Raw genomic sequence first — 13,826 nt, 5'->3', positions numbered from 1 at the left:
GCTTGCCTGCTTTTCCAGATTATCAGTCATTAAAGGAGGAGGGTGACCCCTGAGTTTGGCAGACCTGCAATAACAAAAGCTGCTACTCAGTATAGGAGTCCAAAAAGTTTCTTACAGTTGTTCTCTGAACAAGGTGAAGTAGGTTCTGTGTTTGTTAGGGGCAGCTTCTGGCTGGGCTAGGAGCTGGCTCGCCGGCTAGCTCTCTGAGGTATTTTTGTTTTGTTTTGTTTTGTTTTTTAAAATAAAGATCCGGATGCAATTCTATTCTTATGACTTAATCACTGTGGAGGCCAGTACTCTTAATGCTTAGGATTTTAACATATGCATTTGGAGCATAAACATTCAGGTGACATTAGGCATCAAGGGAAGAGAAGAAAGGCAGAGACTGGTGTTGGGATTTTAGGATTCAAGTGACCGTACAAAGGTCAAACATAGACATCTAACAAGGAGCCTCATGCCAGCTGCTAGAATTGGAGCCAGTCAGTTTTCACAGCCAGTTAGCCCCAGGCTCTTGGATTATCCGTTCTGGTGACTTAGAAGAGGCAACCACAGGGCTACGTTTTGTCTCGAACAACTTAGAGAAGGAAGCAGCAAGTGTGTATGTGTGTCTGTGGGTGCGCGTCTGTGTGTGTATGCGTGCGCGCACGCGTGTCTGTGCTTGGAGAGAGTATATATGTTTCTGATTTTAAGCTCCCAGCTCTCTGACATCAGAGTGGGTTCCCATATCAGGGTGGTGAGGCATTGAGAGAAGCATCCTGGGCGGGTGTGTGCGTGTCGGCGTGCCTTGCGTGGAGCAGAGATTGCTGCACCCAGCGCCAGGCACTGGAGGAGGAGGAATCCGTAGCAGAGATCTGAATAATTGATTCTTCAGCAGCACCAGACGCCCGGGAGCGGGCGGAGAGCGTGGTTTCAGCACCAAGGTTGCGCGCCACCGCAAGCTCCCCCCGCCCCCGTCACCAGCCAGACACCTAGGTCGGCCTTGTTCCGCTGCCGCCGTGCGCTCCAGAAGAGGGTGGCCGCGCTCCGCGTCGCCGCCTAGGGACTGCGGGGTCTGCCTCGGCCCGCCTCCGGGGTGGGCGGCTGCAGGCGGACCAGAGCTCCAAACAACGTCGGATTGCGCGGGGGTTGCTGCGTTGCGTCTCGCTGGCTGAGAACAAGTCCTAAGTTGCTGTGGTGGGCGCCTCTGCTTTCCTCTATCCTCCTAGGCGACCGCAGCAGAAGCGTGCCCTAGGATCCTGGCTTCTCCAGTGTTGTGAACCGCGGTGGCCAGGCTCTTTCCTGGGCTCCCGCTGACCAAGTGAGGAACCGAACGCCCAGCTCGGAGCTGGCCCTTCAGCGAAAGGGCCGGGAGGGAGCTGCGGTCTGCCTGCGCCCTTCTCGGCCAGGGACCGCGGGGATCCCCGGCCACACGCGCGCGCGCGCTCCCACACTCACTCACACACACACACACACACACTCACACACTCACGCACGCCAAGCAGGAGCAGGACTGCGGAGAGGGTGTCCAGGCGCGCTCAGAGGACCTGGCAGCCGCTGTCCGGAGTGGAGCAGAAAGCTGAGCCAGGGCTCTAGGAGAGAGGCTCCTGGGGTGCTGTGCCTGAGCATGGGGCCCGATGAGCTCTGAGAGTCGCGGCGGCAGCAATCAGCCCTGGAGATGACCAGGGGTGGCCACTGCTGAGAACTATGTGGAGAGAGGCTGCGGTGAGTGCTGGCGCGGGACGCCGAGCCTGGGAGGGCCCTGTGAGAAGCTGGTGGGGGGAAGGTATGGATAGGAGGGGGCGGCAGGACGCACAAGAGGGTCGCTACGTGGGAGTGATCACACCTCCCTCGGGGATCCGGGACCGCGGGAGCCCGCGTCCTTCCCTCCCCCTCTTCTCCTCCCGGCGCGTAGCAAACTCAGCCAGCGCCCCCTCCTTTCCTGCCCCCCACCCCCCACCCTAGGCTCAGCAGCTCCTGGTCGCACAACTCCCAGTAGCCGGGCGCCGAGGTGGTGGTAGGGGGTGAGGGTGGAGGTTCCCACTAAGCTTCTCGTGGGTGGCCAACCTGGGGCTTCCACTCTCCGGTGCGTCCCTGAGAGGAGCTCTGGTTATCAGCCACAGGAAGTGAAGACCCGCACCGAGGGTGTCATAGGCACCAAGCTCCAGCTCCCTCTCTGGTCGAGCCCCCAGGGTGCATAAGGGGGCTGTGAGCACTGCAGACTGCATCCCTCCCCCCAACCTTCCCTTAGCACTGGTGAGCTGACCCTGCCTCTCCATCTCTCCTCCGCCCCGGTTAGAGCCCTGCTGCAGAGCCTCCGGCTGGGATAGCCGCCCCCCGTGGGGGTGATGCGGACAGCGCGGGACAGCCAGGGGAGCGCGCAGGGGCCGCAGCATGCGGGAACCCGCTAAACCTGGTGGCTGCTGAGGCGGCCGAGATGCTCGTGCGCGCAGCACGCCCCATTGCATCCTCCACCTTCTCCGGCTACAGGTACGTCCTGGTTGGTGATACGGGCTTCCCGGGCCTGGGAGGATATAGGCTCAACCGGTGAAGAGAGAGGAGAGGGTTCAGTAGGGAGATGGGGGGAAAAGAGCGAGGGAGAGAAAACTGGAGAGGGAGAGCCCAATGGCGAGGCGTTGGAGGAGCACCAGGTGGCGCTGCGGCCCTGCATTCCACCTTGCTCACCCTAAAAAGCCAAGGCTGGAGTTTGCCCCAACTTCCCCCGGGGTGCAACAACACCTGAACCGAGGGGCGCGCTCTTGTACACGCGTGCACGACCGTACAGGCATTTTCAGGCAAGCACTGTTGTGCACCTGGCACAGTGCTTGTGTGCCCACCGTCTGAGGACGTTTGAAGGCTCCAGCTGGCCGTGGGCATCTTTAAGGCGGCCTGGGGATATGCGCAGAAAAGCGCGCGTGTCTGTTAGCCTGTGCAGCCCACTGCCCACGTGCATCTAAGATTTGGCTCCAGGGTCTGCAGTGGAAAGACTGGGGAGGGGATGCACACTCTTCATCTATCTGAGAGCTTTTTGGGAGCCTGCCCCCACCCCCGCACGTTCTTTGCCAGCTCCCACGCGCTGGCCCACTTGCGGGGTGTTAGGGTGGGGGTGGAAGGCAGAGCTCCTACTCTCCAGAATTCGGCATTTCACACGGCATGAGAGATTGTATGTTGCTTGTGCGTACCCGTGTGTAGGGGGCGGGTCCTGGGAGGCTTGACATAGAGCTTCTCCCAGCAAGGTAGTGGTGGGGAGTCCGGCCTCAAGTTCCCCGGTGCACCTGAGAGCCCGGGGTCACAAAGAGCATCCACACTTTCAAGCGTTTGTTGTATCCCCTGCATGGGGGGGGTGCGGGATCTGCAGCTGGTGGGTGCCACTAAAGGAGCGAGGTCTGTGGCGCACTGGGCGAGCTCCCAGGGGGTGGGGTCAATTAACCCTGTAGGCTCGCCACAGACTCAGGCTGCAGTATGCAGGCACCGCCACTCACGCTGGGGCTAGTCCGGAGTTCGCTGCTCCTGAGCAGGGGGCGGGGTCGATAACTTGGTCCACGCACTTGCGGAGAGAGAGGGTTGCAAAGAGGGCTTGGCCTGGGCTTCTGTTTGTGGGTGGTAGTGGGGTTCATGGCTCTCTGGGAGCCTAGGAGCTGTTGTCTGCGTCAAATTTGGGGAATCTTGAGTGGAATTTGGACCCAGGTGGGATTGAGGGAGTCGGTTGGAGACAAGAGAGAAGGAAGGAGGATGCCAGGATGGGCTTGGGGACAGGGATGGCGAAATAGCTCGGATTGGACTGATACGTGGAGATGGACATGGGTCGAAGAATGTGGATGGCATCAACGAGTATTCTAAAGAGTGACAAAAACAGCCAGAGCTGGTGTCGGGTTTCACATTCGACTCTCAGAGCGGGAGCAGGGGCAGTCTATCCTGTCTCCTGGGCCCCTCACTGACCACCACCTGCCTCTCGCTCTCCTCCACCTTACAGGGACCCTAAGTGGCGACCATGGGCAGACTGGGCTACTGGACCTTGCTGGTATTGCCGGCCCTTCTGGTCTGGCACGGTCCGGCGCAGAACGCGGCGGCGGAGAAGGGTACTCCGGCGCTGAACATTGCGGTGCTGCTGGGTCACAGCCACGACGTGACAGAACGCGAACTTCGAAATCTGTGGGGCCCGGAGCAGGCAACCGGCTTGCCCCTGGATGTGAACGTGGTGGCGTTATTGATGAACCGCACTGACCCTAAGAGCCTCATCACGCATGTGTGCGACCTCATGTCCGGGGCGCGCATCCATGGCTTGGTGTTTGGAGATGATACGGACCAAGAGGCTGTGGCTCAGATGCTGGATTTTATCTCCTCACAGACTTTCATCCCCATCTTGGGCATTCATGGGGGTGCATCTATGATCATGGCTGACAAGGTAAGGCCAGGAGGAGATGGACTGCCAGGGTCCTGGAGGGGTTGTTCTACAAATGGCGGCCACCTGGGGGCGGGGGGTACCTAGGGTAACATCTACTCAATTCGAAAGCAGGTTAAGTGGCCTCTGACCTTTGTGAGAATTGCTAGGTGTCTGTCTGACCCAGAAATGATGGAAACACCCTTTGCTTTGGGTTTTGAAGATGGGGTACTCAGATGCTTCTTGGTGTTCCAGGATGAGGACAGAAAACACAACAGTAGGCCAGTGGGTGGTGATGGAATGTTTGGATGTTTTCAAGGAGCTCAGAGACAAGTGTGGGAACACTCGGGTCAATATGGCCCCATTCCTACAGTGCCAGGTTTACCACAATCTCCACTTTTCTCTCTTCGGTAAAGTGATCCAACCTGCTACTACTTAAACAAACAAAACCTAAAGATGGGTATTGAGGTTTTTAGAAAAAAACGCAACAGCGGACAGATTGGTGCTAGCCTAGACTTAAGGAGTGGAGGTGGGAGCCCAAGAGCCCTAGGGCTAGAGGCATGTGGGCGAAACTCTGCTGTAGGGAGAGGAATGTGTGCAGGGAAGTAACTCCAGGCCCAGGATGTTGGAGAGCCTGGAGGTTCCCTTCTGTAGCTCTTACGTGGGCTGAGGATGTCACTACAGGGCTTCCGAAGATTTTCAAATGGAAAGTTTTGGAAAATGGACCTTAGTATGGAAGTTGAATTTCAGAAATGAGAGAAAATGTGTATGACTTTCTTGGCTTTCTTTGGTTTGGGGAAGAGGTTTGAAGGCTGAATAGGATGTTAGGAGAGCTTGCTAGGAATGATGCTGAAGTCCAGAGATGGAAGAAAGTTGTGAGGGAGAAATGAGAGACAGACAGAGAGAGAGAGAGAAAGAGAGAGAGAGAGAGAGAGAGAGAGAGAGAGAGAGAGAGAGAGAGAGAGAGAACCATAACCCCACAGATACCTCAGGAGGGCTGGGGTGCTTATGTTTAATGCTGGCAGCTGGAGAGGCCTCCTAGGTAGCAGGCTAAAACTGGAGAATGGGTGGATATTTGTCACAGCACTTTCCTTTTGTCTGTCTTAAAACACTACAGTTCATCTCTGCTCAGTGCTCAGTGACCCTCCTAGGTCTCCTGGGCTGTGGCACAAGCAGTGAAAACACTGCTGGTCCAGTATCTGATTGAACATTGATTCCAAATAGCCCTTGTCTAGCAGGGCCTTCATGGGAGGGCACAGCCCCCTCTCTGCTTGAGAGGGCTCCTTCACTGGTCTAATGAAAGCAGGGATGACTGGATTCTGCTTACAGTGTTCTGGTCATATCAGAACTGCATAGGACCTTAGCATTGCTAGAACGCCTTGAAACTCTCAGACAAAGTGGCCAAAGCACAGGGCTGTTAGGCAATTTCCCCAAGACTACACAGTGGGTGATGAAAATAGATGCTGGTTCATCTGGTCTCAAGCTGTGATACAGGAAAATCAAACCTAACCTTTAACACCATCATTCCTTATTTAAAAGGAACAAGACATTAGTTTAATTACATATGAGGTACCAAGCCATGAGGATGGGGGAGACAGTGAATCAGCCTAGAGTGCTTATACAGTTGACACCCTTCTCAAGAGGCACCAAGAGAGAGCATGGTGGTTCCTATTTAGTAGAGGGGAATGGGATTGGATGGCGAGACCTAAGTATCATCATTGACCTTCCATTCTAAAGGGTTTAACTATAGAAACAGCACATAAAATGAATAGGTCCAGCAGGGTATATATATATGTGTGTGTGTGTGTGTGTGTGTGTGTGTGTGTGTGTGTGTGTGTGAAAAGGTGCATACCTTTGATTCGGCATTCAGGAGACAGATCCCTGAGTAGCCAGGGCTACACAGTGAGTGAGAGTCATCAGAGAATTCTGTTCCCAGGTGACCTGGGAATGTGGCTTGAGATTGGGAGGGTTGTGTAGCCTTTGGATCTTTCTTCTGACTATGAGGTGGCAAGTATGTCGGGAAGGTCTCTCTTGATTCACCGGACCCCAATGAAAGCACGCCTTGGTATGTTATGGCCTTGGCTACCAAGCAACCTTGATCCATAAAGTAGTGGTCTCTGATGATCTAGCTGTCATGGCATCTTCTTAAGAGTGCTCTTTAGATGAAAAAAAGGACCGGAGAATGGCAAGAGGGTGATGTGTAAGGCCATTTCCAGAGAAGACAAGGCCAGCGAGAGATCGGACAGCAGGAAAGAGGATGGAAGCATCTACTGTTCAAATGTACCAGAGGGCCCGGCTTCTCACCAAGCTGAGTGTAAGGGCCCGGCTTCTCACCTAGCTGAGTGTAAGGGCCCGGCTTCTCACCTAGCTGAGTGTAAGGGCCCGGCTTCTCACCGAGCTGAGTGTATTAGACATGGAGGGAGAGGAGTCAAGATGGGAGGAGATCACTCAAGTGGGCAGAGACACCACTGGGTATGTGCTGGGTCTCATGTAGAGGAGGGGCAGGTGGCACAGGGAGGGTAGTATTTGGAGAAGCCTGGATGTGCTTAAAAAGGAAAGAAGTGTTTAAGATGCAAACAGCCATTCCTTCATTAGGAATGCATATGTTTGTCATATCTCTTTACCACCTGTTTGTGTTATTGCTTAACATTCAGTGGACTTTATTTAGCTGTATGGAACTAGTCCTGGGATGTTGTCTAAAACTGCCTCACTTAGGTGTTCTCCCAGTATTGCGACCAGAAAGCCTCAACCTCCCCACACTAAAAAGACCCGATAAGGAGACTCCAGTTGGGTAATGTCCCCTAGAACACACCTATGGTCTTTTCGTTTGACAACGTGATAATTGTTGGTTATCAGATAAAAGGGACACACACACACACACACACACACACACACACACACACACACACACGAGCACATGTGCGCATACATATGGACAGGCTCAAGGTCCAGGCATGCGCCACTTTGACCTTTCTCTCAGTCTCCTTCACCCTTGAACAAGGTTTTTAGCAGTAGTTCTTCTTTTTTTTTTTTTGGTTTTTCGAGACAGGGTTTCTCTGTGTAGCCTTGGCTGTCCTGGAACTCACTTGTAGACCAGGCTGGCCTCGAACTCAGAAATCCGCCTGCCTCTGCCTCCCGAGTGCTGGGATTAAAGGCGTGCGCCACCACACCCGGCTTTTAGCAGTAGTTCTTAACCTACCTAACTCTGTGACTCTTTAACATGACTCCTCATTCTGAGATGACCCCAACACTAAAATTATTTTTTAAATTTTATTTATTTATTTATTTATCTATCTATTTATTTACATTTATTTATTATTATATATAAGTACACTATAGTTGTCTTCAGACACACCAGAAGAGTGTCAGATCTCATTACATATGGTTGTGAGCCACCATGTGGGTGCTGGGATTTGAACTCAGGACCTCCGGAAGAGCAGTTGACACTCTTAACCGCTGAGCCATCTCTCCAGCCCGAACTAAAATTATTTTTGTTGTTACTTCACAACTGTAGTTTTGCTAGTGTTATGGATCATAATGTAAATATCTATGGTTTTCAAGTGAAAGGGTCATTCAGGGTCTCAACCCACAGGTTTCTGACCATACTAAATGCAGTGGTGTCAAGTGACAGGTGTTTGAGGTCTTAATTTAATTTACTGTGGAGGCATTGATTTGGGCACTATCAGTGAGTGGGCAGGTAGGCTTGCACTATCATTAAGTTAGAGATGAACATTTATCTTGGTGTAGATATAGCTCTCATTACATCTTCGTTTGTCCAAGTGAGACAGACTCATGCTGCACAGGAAACCCAGAAAGTTGCTTAGACCTAGACATCTCTGCTCACCATCCTCAAATTCTTCTTTCTCCACCCCCCGGCAGAAAAGGCTGTGTTCATATTTTATCTACTTCATCTCTCCATGCCAGTCATTGTGTAGATTTTATTTGGTATGCTTATTTTTAATTATTCACTTTATGTGTGTGTTGTGCCAGCATGTATGAATGCTCACCACAGGCATGCCTGCTGGACTCGGGTAATGGATGCTTGTGAGGCATCATGTGGATGCTGGGAACAGAACCTGGTTCCTCTGCAAGAGCAACAAAATGTTCTTAACTGCTGAGCCATCTCTCCAGCCCTTGTATGTTTATTTTGTGTGTGTGTGTGTATCTGTGTGCACACACATGTGTGCATGTGTGTATCTGTAGTCATGTGTGCATGTGTGTGCTGCATGTAGGGACCAGAGGAACCCGTGAGTGTTGTTCCTTGTGTGCCATGAACCTGATTTGCTTAGAATATAAGTCTTTGAGGGCAGATTTAAAAAAAAAAGTGTTTATGTATATATGTGTTTTGAAATAATGAATTCTCCTCCATAGACACTATAAAAATAATGTCTTTTCATTGTAGAACACTTAGAAAGTATGTTAAAGTTTAAGGAAGGAAATAAAAGTTCACTGTAAATTTTATCAGTGAGATTAACTGTGGCAAGATGTGGGTATGTTTCTTCTAAGAACAGTGTGCTGGGCTGCAGTCTGAGTTATGCTAGGTTTACTTTATTAGTTCTTGTGCTCTATAATCCTAGATGTTTGACCAGAAGACTCAGTGCTTTTAGTTCTGGAGAACTCTTTGGCTTATCTGCTGGATACCTTCTCTCTTGTATTGCTTCTTTCTACTCTTTTGGACTGTCCTCTCTTCACACGTGGCTTTATGCTGTACTTTCTCAACCAAGCCTCCCTATACTTTGTATTTTCTTTGTGAGCTTATTTTCAGAGCAAATGTGTTTTATTTTGAATTGAAATAGAATTACATCATTTCTTTTCTTTCTCTAACCCCTGCCAATTACCTTCTGCCAGCCCCTCCCATACACTCCCTTATATAGATAGCACTCTTTACTTTGGTTTTGTTTGTTACATACATATATACGTGTGCACAAACATATGTAAATAGAACCTGTGGTGTTGGGAATGAAAGTCGGGGCAGTATGTGTGCTAAGCAAGTGCTCTCCCACCAAGCTGCACCCACGGCACAGGATACGTGTTTCTTTTCCCCTTTCCTTTGTATCCCTCCCCTGCTATCCCCCCACCCCCACCCCCTGGCACATCAAGTCACTGCAGGACTAGGTGATTCCTCTCCCACTGAGGCCAGACAAGGCAGCCCAGTTAGGGGAATGGGATCCACAGGCAGGCAACAGATTCAGGGATGGCCTCCTCTCCAGTTGTTGGGGGACAGGGAACATCTCTCTAAACCAGAATTCCTATCAACAGCTCAGTCAGGAATGTTCTTCTTTCTCTTCTTGACTTATAGTGTAGTCTGGACCCATCCATGTTGGTGACTTTCTTATGGTTCCTCCACACAGGCAGGGGCCTCCTGGGATGCAACTCCTGGGGGATGGTGCAGATGGCCCAGTCTTGTTTGTGGGTAGTGACACAGTCTTGCTGCCTCCTCTCTCTGTGTGGGTTAGTACCTGTGCTCACATGGTTTGTGTTAGAGCCATCTCCCTGGGGATCACATGGATTTGATCTTCCTCCTTGAGCCTGTGGATCTTGCTTCTTCCCTTTCCCTTTCTTCTGTGGTCCCTCTCCTGGGTTTGGGAATGGAACCTGTAAGTGCTCTCTCGGCCTGTGCTCTGCATGGACCTGCACCCTGGTTCCCTCTCTAATCTTTCAGTTCATGCATTTTTTAGGGACTCTTCTGTATCTTTAGTTTTTAATTATGTAATATTTTTGTGTTTGTGTGCATATGCGTCTATGTGTGACTGTGTGTGTGTGTATGTGTGACTGTGTGTGACTATGTCTGTATATGTGTGACTGTGTACACATACACGTCACTGTGTGACTGCTGGGTGTGTGTGTGACTGTTGGGTGTGCATGTGTGTGTGTGTGTGTGTGTGACTGCTGGGTGTGTGTGACTGTTGGGTGTGCATGTGTGTGTGTGTGTGACTGCTGGGTGTGTATATGCATGTCTGTAGAAGTCAGAGGACAACTTTTTGGGAGTCGGTTCTTCCCTTCCACCTGGCTTCTGCCACAGTGACCCCATGGCAGTGACCCTTGAGCTCAGATGATGCTCCTGCCTCCTGTCTTCTTTCTTTACTTCCCAACTTCCTGTGGGAGTTCTGGGATTGCCAGTGTGCACACTAGGATTTTCACATGGTTCTAGGAGAGGGAGCTCAAGTCTGGCTGAGCCATCTCCCTGGCCCAGTCCTCTGTTCTTTTGATCTTTGATTTCTTGTTTTTCTTTATTCCTAAGAAATACTGTATAAGTGAAAGCAAAATGGAAACACCTGTTTACATTTTGTGTCTTAGAGGAAGCAGAAGGAAGAGACTGGAATATGTTTTCTGTAGTTTTGAGCTAGTTTTATTTCCCAACCTGCTTTTATGTTTTTAAAACTTGATTACATGTTCTTGAGATGCTTGCATTTGATTTTAAATGGCTGCCGAATGTTCAGACTGTACTTGGCTGAGCCGTCCCTCCATTCCCCCATGTCTACACACTGTCATGTCGGGTCATGGGTATGCCTGCTTGGACAATGCCCTTCACTTTGGTTATTTGGTAAGTGCTTATTGATTGAATTCATGAAGTCATTGTTCTGGCCCCAGCTCGCTGTAGTTTCTGGATGGACAAACCTGTCGCAATGTGCTTCAGGGCTCTTTTGTTTCCTAAGTGTGGACTGATTTCATGCATGTATGTCAACCCTGTTTCTCTTTCGAACAGGAGATAATTACTAGACACCCTGGGTACTAGCATGAATTAGGGGTTGCACATGAAACCCCTTGAAGAGTGTTAAGTGACAGCTCAGTGGTAGGCAGGGGAAGTTGCTGCTCTTGCAACCTGGCAGCTCCTGAGTTGGATGTGAGTGTGTGATTGGCTGTCACCATTAAATACCCAAGGCTCAGGGAAAGGGCAGACATGCAGATCTGAGTGTCAGAGGAGCCCACTCAGAGGCTGCTGCGGCATCCATAGGGAACTGGGGAGGGTGGGAAGCCTATCTCTAGCCACATGGAGAAGCCATGTCAGAAGCAGTCATCCACTCCTTCCCACATAAATCACCAGGGAGCAGCAGGCAGCATCCCAGAAGGCATGAGTAACTCTCCAACTAGTTCTCAGGCTTCTTGGGAAATGGCTTTGACCCTTTGTGGCTGTGGTATTATGCTTTGAGGGCTGTGTTAGTCTTCATTCTGGTAGCCTCGGATGGAAAATGCTGCTTCAGACAGAGTGAATGGGAAAAGAGGAAGGGAGGAGAGAGGGGTGGAGTGGAGAGGGAGGGGGAAGGGAGGGGGAGCAGGAGTGAATCTTGGGTCTGTGATGAGAGTCACTGCCATCTACTGACTCATCTTGCAAGGAGGTCATCACGCAGAGGAGGGAGCTGTCGTAGGGCCATTAACTGGGTGTTTTGTTACACTCAGACCTCCACAGCCTTTATCTTTCCAATTTCAATTAGTTACCAACACTTTAAAGTTTAAATCATAGCTTAAAAAAAACTAAGGCCTGGCCACACTGCCACTTCTCCATGGCAACTGTTCGCTGAAGATAAGTCATTCCCCCCACCTATCATCTTTTGACAGGATAGACTCTCTCTCTCTCTCTCTCTCTCTCTCTCTCTCTCTCTCTCTCTCTCTGCCCCACCCTTACTGCTACTTTTGTAGTAAGATTGGCTCTGAAGGCTTTGGGAATCAAAATCTCTGATGCTTGTAGTAAAATAGATATCTATACTCTTAATAATTCCTTCCTTCCTTCCTTCCTTCCTTCCTTCCTTCCTTCCTTCCTTCCTTCCTTCCTTCTTCCTGTTTTCCCTTTCTTTATGTGAGAGTCTACGCATGTGCAAAGGCCAGAGGAGACAATCTGAAGGTCTGCCTTATCTGTCACCTCCTCACAGGATTCCCCTGAGACTGGTTCTCTTGCTGAATCTGGAGCTCACAATTTTGACTAGACTGGCTTCACCAAGCTCCATCAAGCCTTGAGTCTCTCTCTGCCCACCCCCAGTGCTGGGGTTGCAGACACTGTTATTTAGATGCTGGGGACTTGAACTCAGGTCCTCACATTTACACAGCAAGTGCTCTTATCCACTGGACCATCTCCCTGGGGGCTACTCCTTCTTGGTTCATGTGTTGTCATGCACCAGTGTTATTCTCTAGAGACATTTGCCTGGCTATGTGCAGGCCTTCTGCCCTGTTCTCACAGCCCTCTGGCTACTGTTATTAAGTAGCTTGAGTTGGAGGAGCTCAGAGAACCTCTAGCCAAGAGTCAGAGGACCTGAGTTCCATCTCCACATACCTGTGTAGCTTTGGGACAACTACCCATCTTTCTCAATCCCCTTCCTTCTTTTGGCAAAATAGGAGTCTGGTTGACATCTTCTCTAAGACCCCTCCTGGTTCTAGGAATTTTCTTGGTCTTCAAGGAAACACTGGCAAGAAGCTTATCAAAATGTGAATAGTGATATTGTAGGCATAAGATGTCTTAATGTTTTCGAGAATGCCATGATCCAATGATTGGCTCTTGAGTTAGACCACCTGGCTTTAAATTCAGGCTTCACCACTTGGTAGCTGGGCAAAGGTGGAAGTCATTAAAGAATGAGCCACAGTGTCTTCATCTATAAAATGGGTGTATCAGCTGCTTTTTTTTTGTCACTGCAATAAAAGTGCCATTATAAAAAGCAATTTAGTGGAAGAAAAGGCGTCTTTCACATATGATTCCATAGGAACCAAATTCATCATGACTGGGAGGCATGACAACAGTTATGCTTTCCTGGTGGCAGTAGCAGGAAGCTGGCTAATCAATCACCTTTCATCCATAAACAGGAAGCAGAGAGAGAGAGAGAGAGAGAGAGAGAGAGAGAGAGAGAGAGAGAGAGAGAGAGAGAGAGAGGAGAGTTAGGCCAGGCTATAAAACCTCAAAGCTCACCAGCAATGACTCACTTCCTCCAGTTAGGCTCAGCCTCCTAAAGGTTCCATAACCTTTCTAAATAGCTCCACCAACTGGGGACCAGATGTCCAAATACTGGAGTCTGTTGGAGACAGGCTACCGCACTGGACCAATGTTAGCATCTGGATCTTAAGAGTTTGAATGTTGGCGAATTGATCCATTCTTAACTCCTTGTACAAAGTTCAAGTCTAAGTGGATCAAAGAACTCCATGTAAGACCAGAGACACTGAAATTAATAGAGGAGAAAGCAGGGAAAGCCTTGAATATATGGGCACAGGGGAAAAATTCCTAAACAGAACAGCAATGGCTTGTGCTGTAAGATCAAGAATTGACAAATGGGAGCTCATAAAATTGCAAAGTTTCTGTAAGGCAAAAGACACCGTCAATAAGACAAAAAAGCCACCAACAGATTGGGAAAGGATTTTTACCAATCTTAAATCTGATAGGGGACTAATATCCAATATATACAACGATCTCAAGAAGCTAGACTCCAGAAATTCAAATAACCCCATTAAAAATGGGGTTCAGAGCTAAACAAAGAATTCTCAACTGAGG

At 50.0% G+C, this 13,826-nt stretch overlaps 1 protein-coding gene across 1 annotated transcript in view; it reads left to right on the top strand.

The window, feature by feature from the left end:
• The first annotated feature begins 759 nt into the window (after nucleotides 1–759).
• Nucleotides 760–13,826, top strand: part of Grin2a (glutamate ionotropic receptor NMDA type subunit 2A) — a 415,612-nt gene continuing 402,545 nt past the window's right edge. The window contains exons 1-3 of the mRNA XM_021184964.2: nucleotides 760–1,701; nucleotides 2,276–2,466; nucleotides 3,950–4,381. Coding sequence (XP_021040623.1) covers nucleotides 3,968–4,381 — 414 coding nt within the window. The 5' untranslated portion in view covers nucleotides 760–1,701; nucleotides 2,276–2,466; nucleotides 3,950–3,967. The remainder of the gene's footprint in view (nucleotides 1,702–2,275; nucleotides 2,467–3,949; nucleotides 4,382–13,826) is intronic.

The sequence above is a fragment of the Mus caroli genome, chromosome 16 (assembly GCF_900094665.2).
Source record: "Mus caroli chromosome 16, CAROLI_EIJ_v1.1, whole genome shotgun sequence".
NCBI classification, from domain to species: Eukaryota; Metazoa; Chordata; class Mammalia; order Rodentia; family Muridae; genus Mus; species Mus caroli.
The sequence above is the reverse complement of the archived record's forward strand: the minus strand, read 5'-3'. Positions and strand labels throughout refer to the sequence as shown.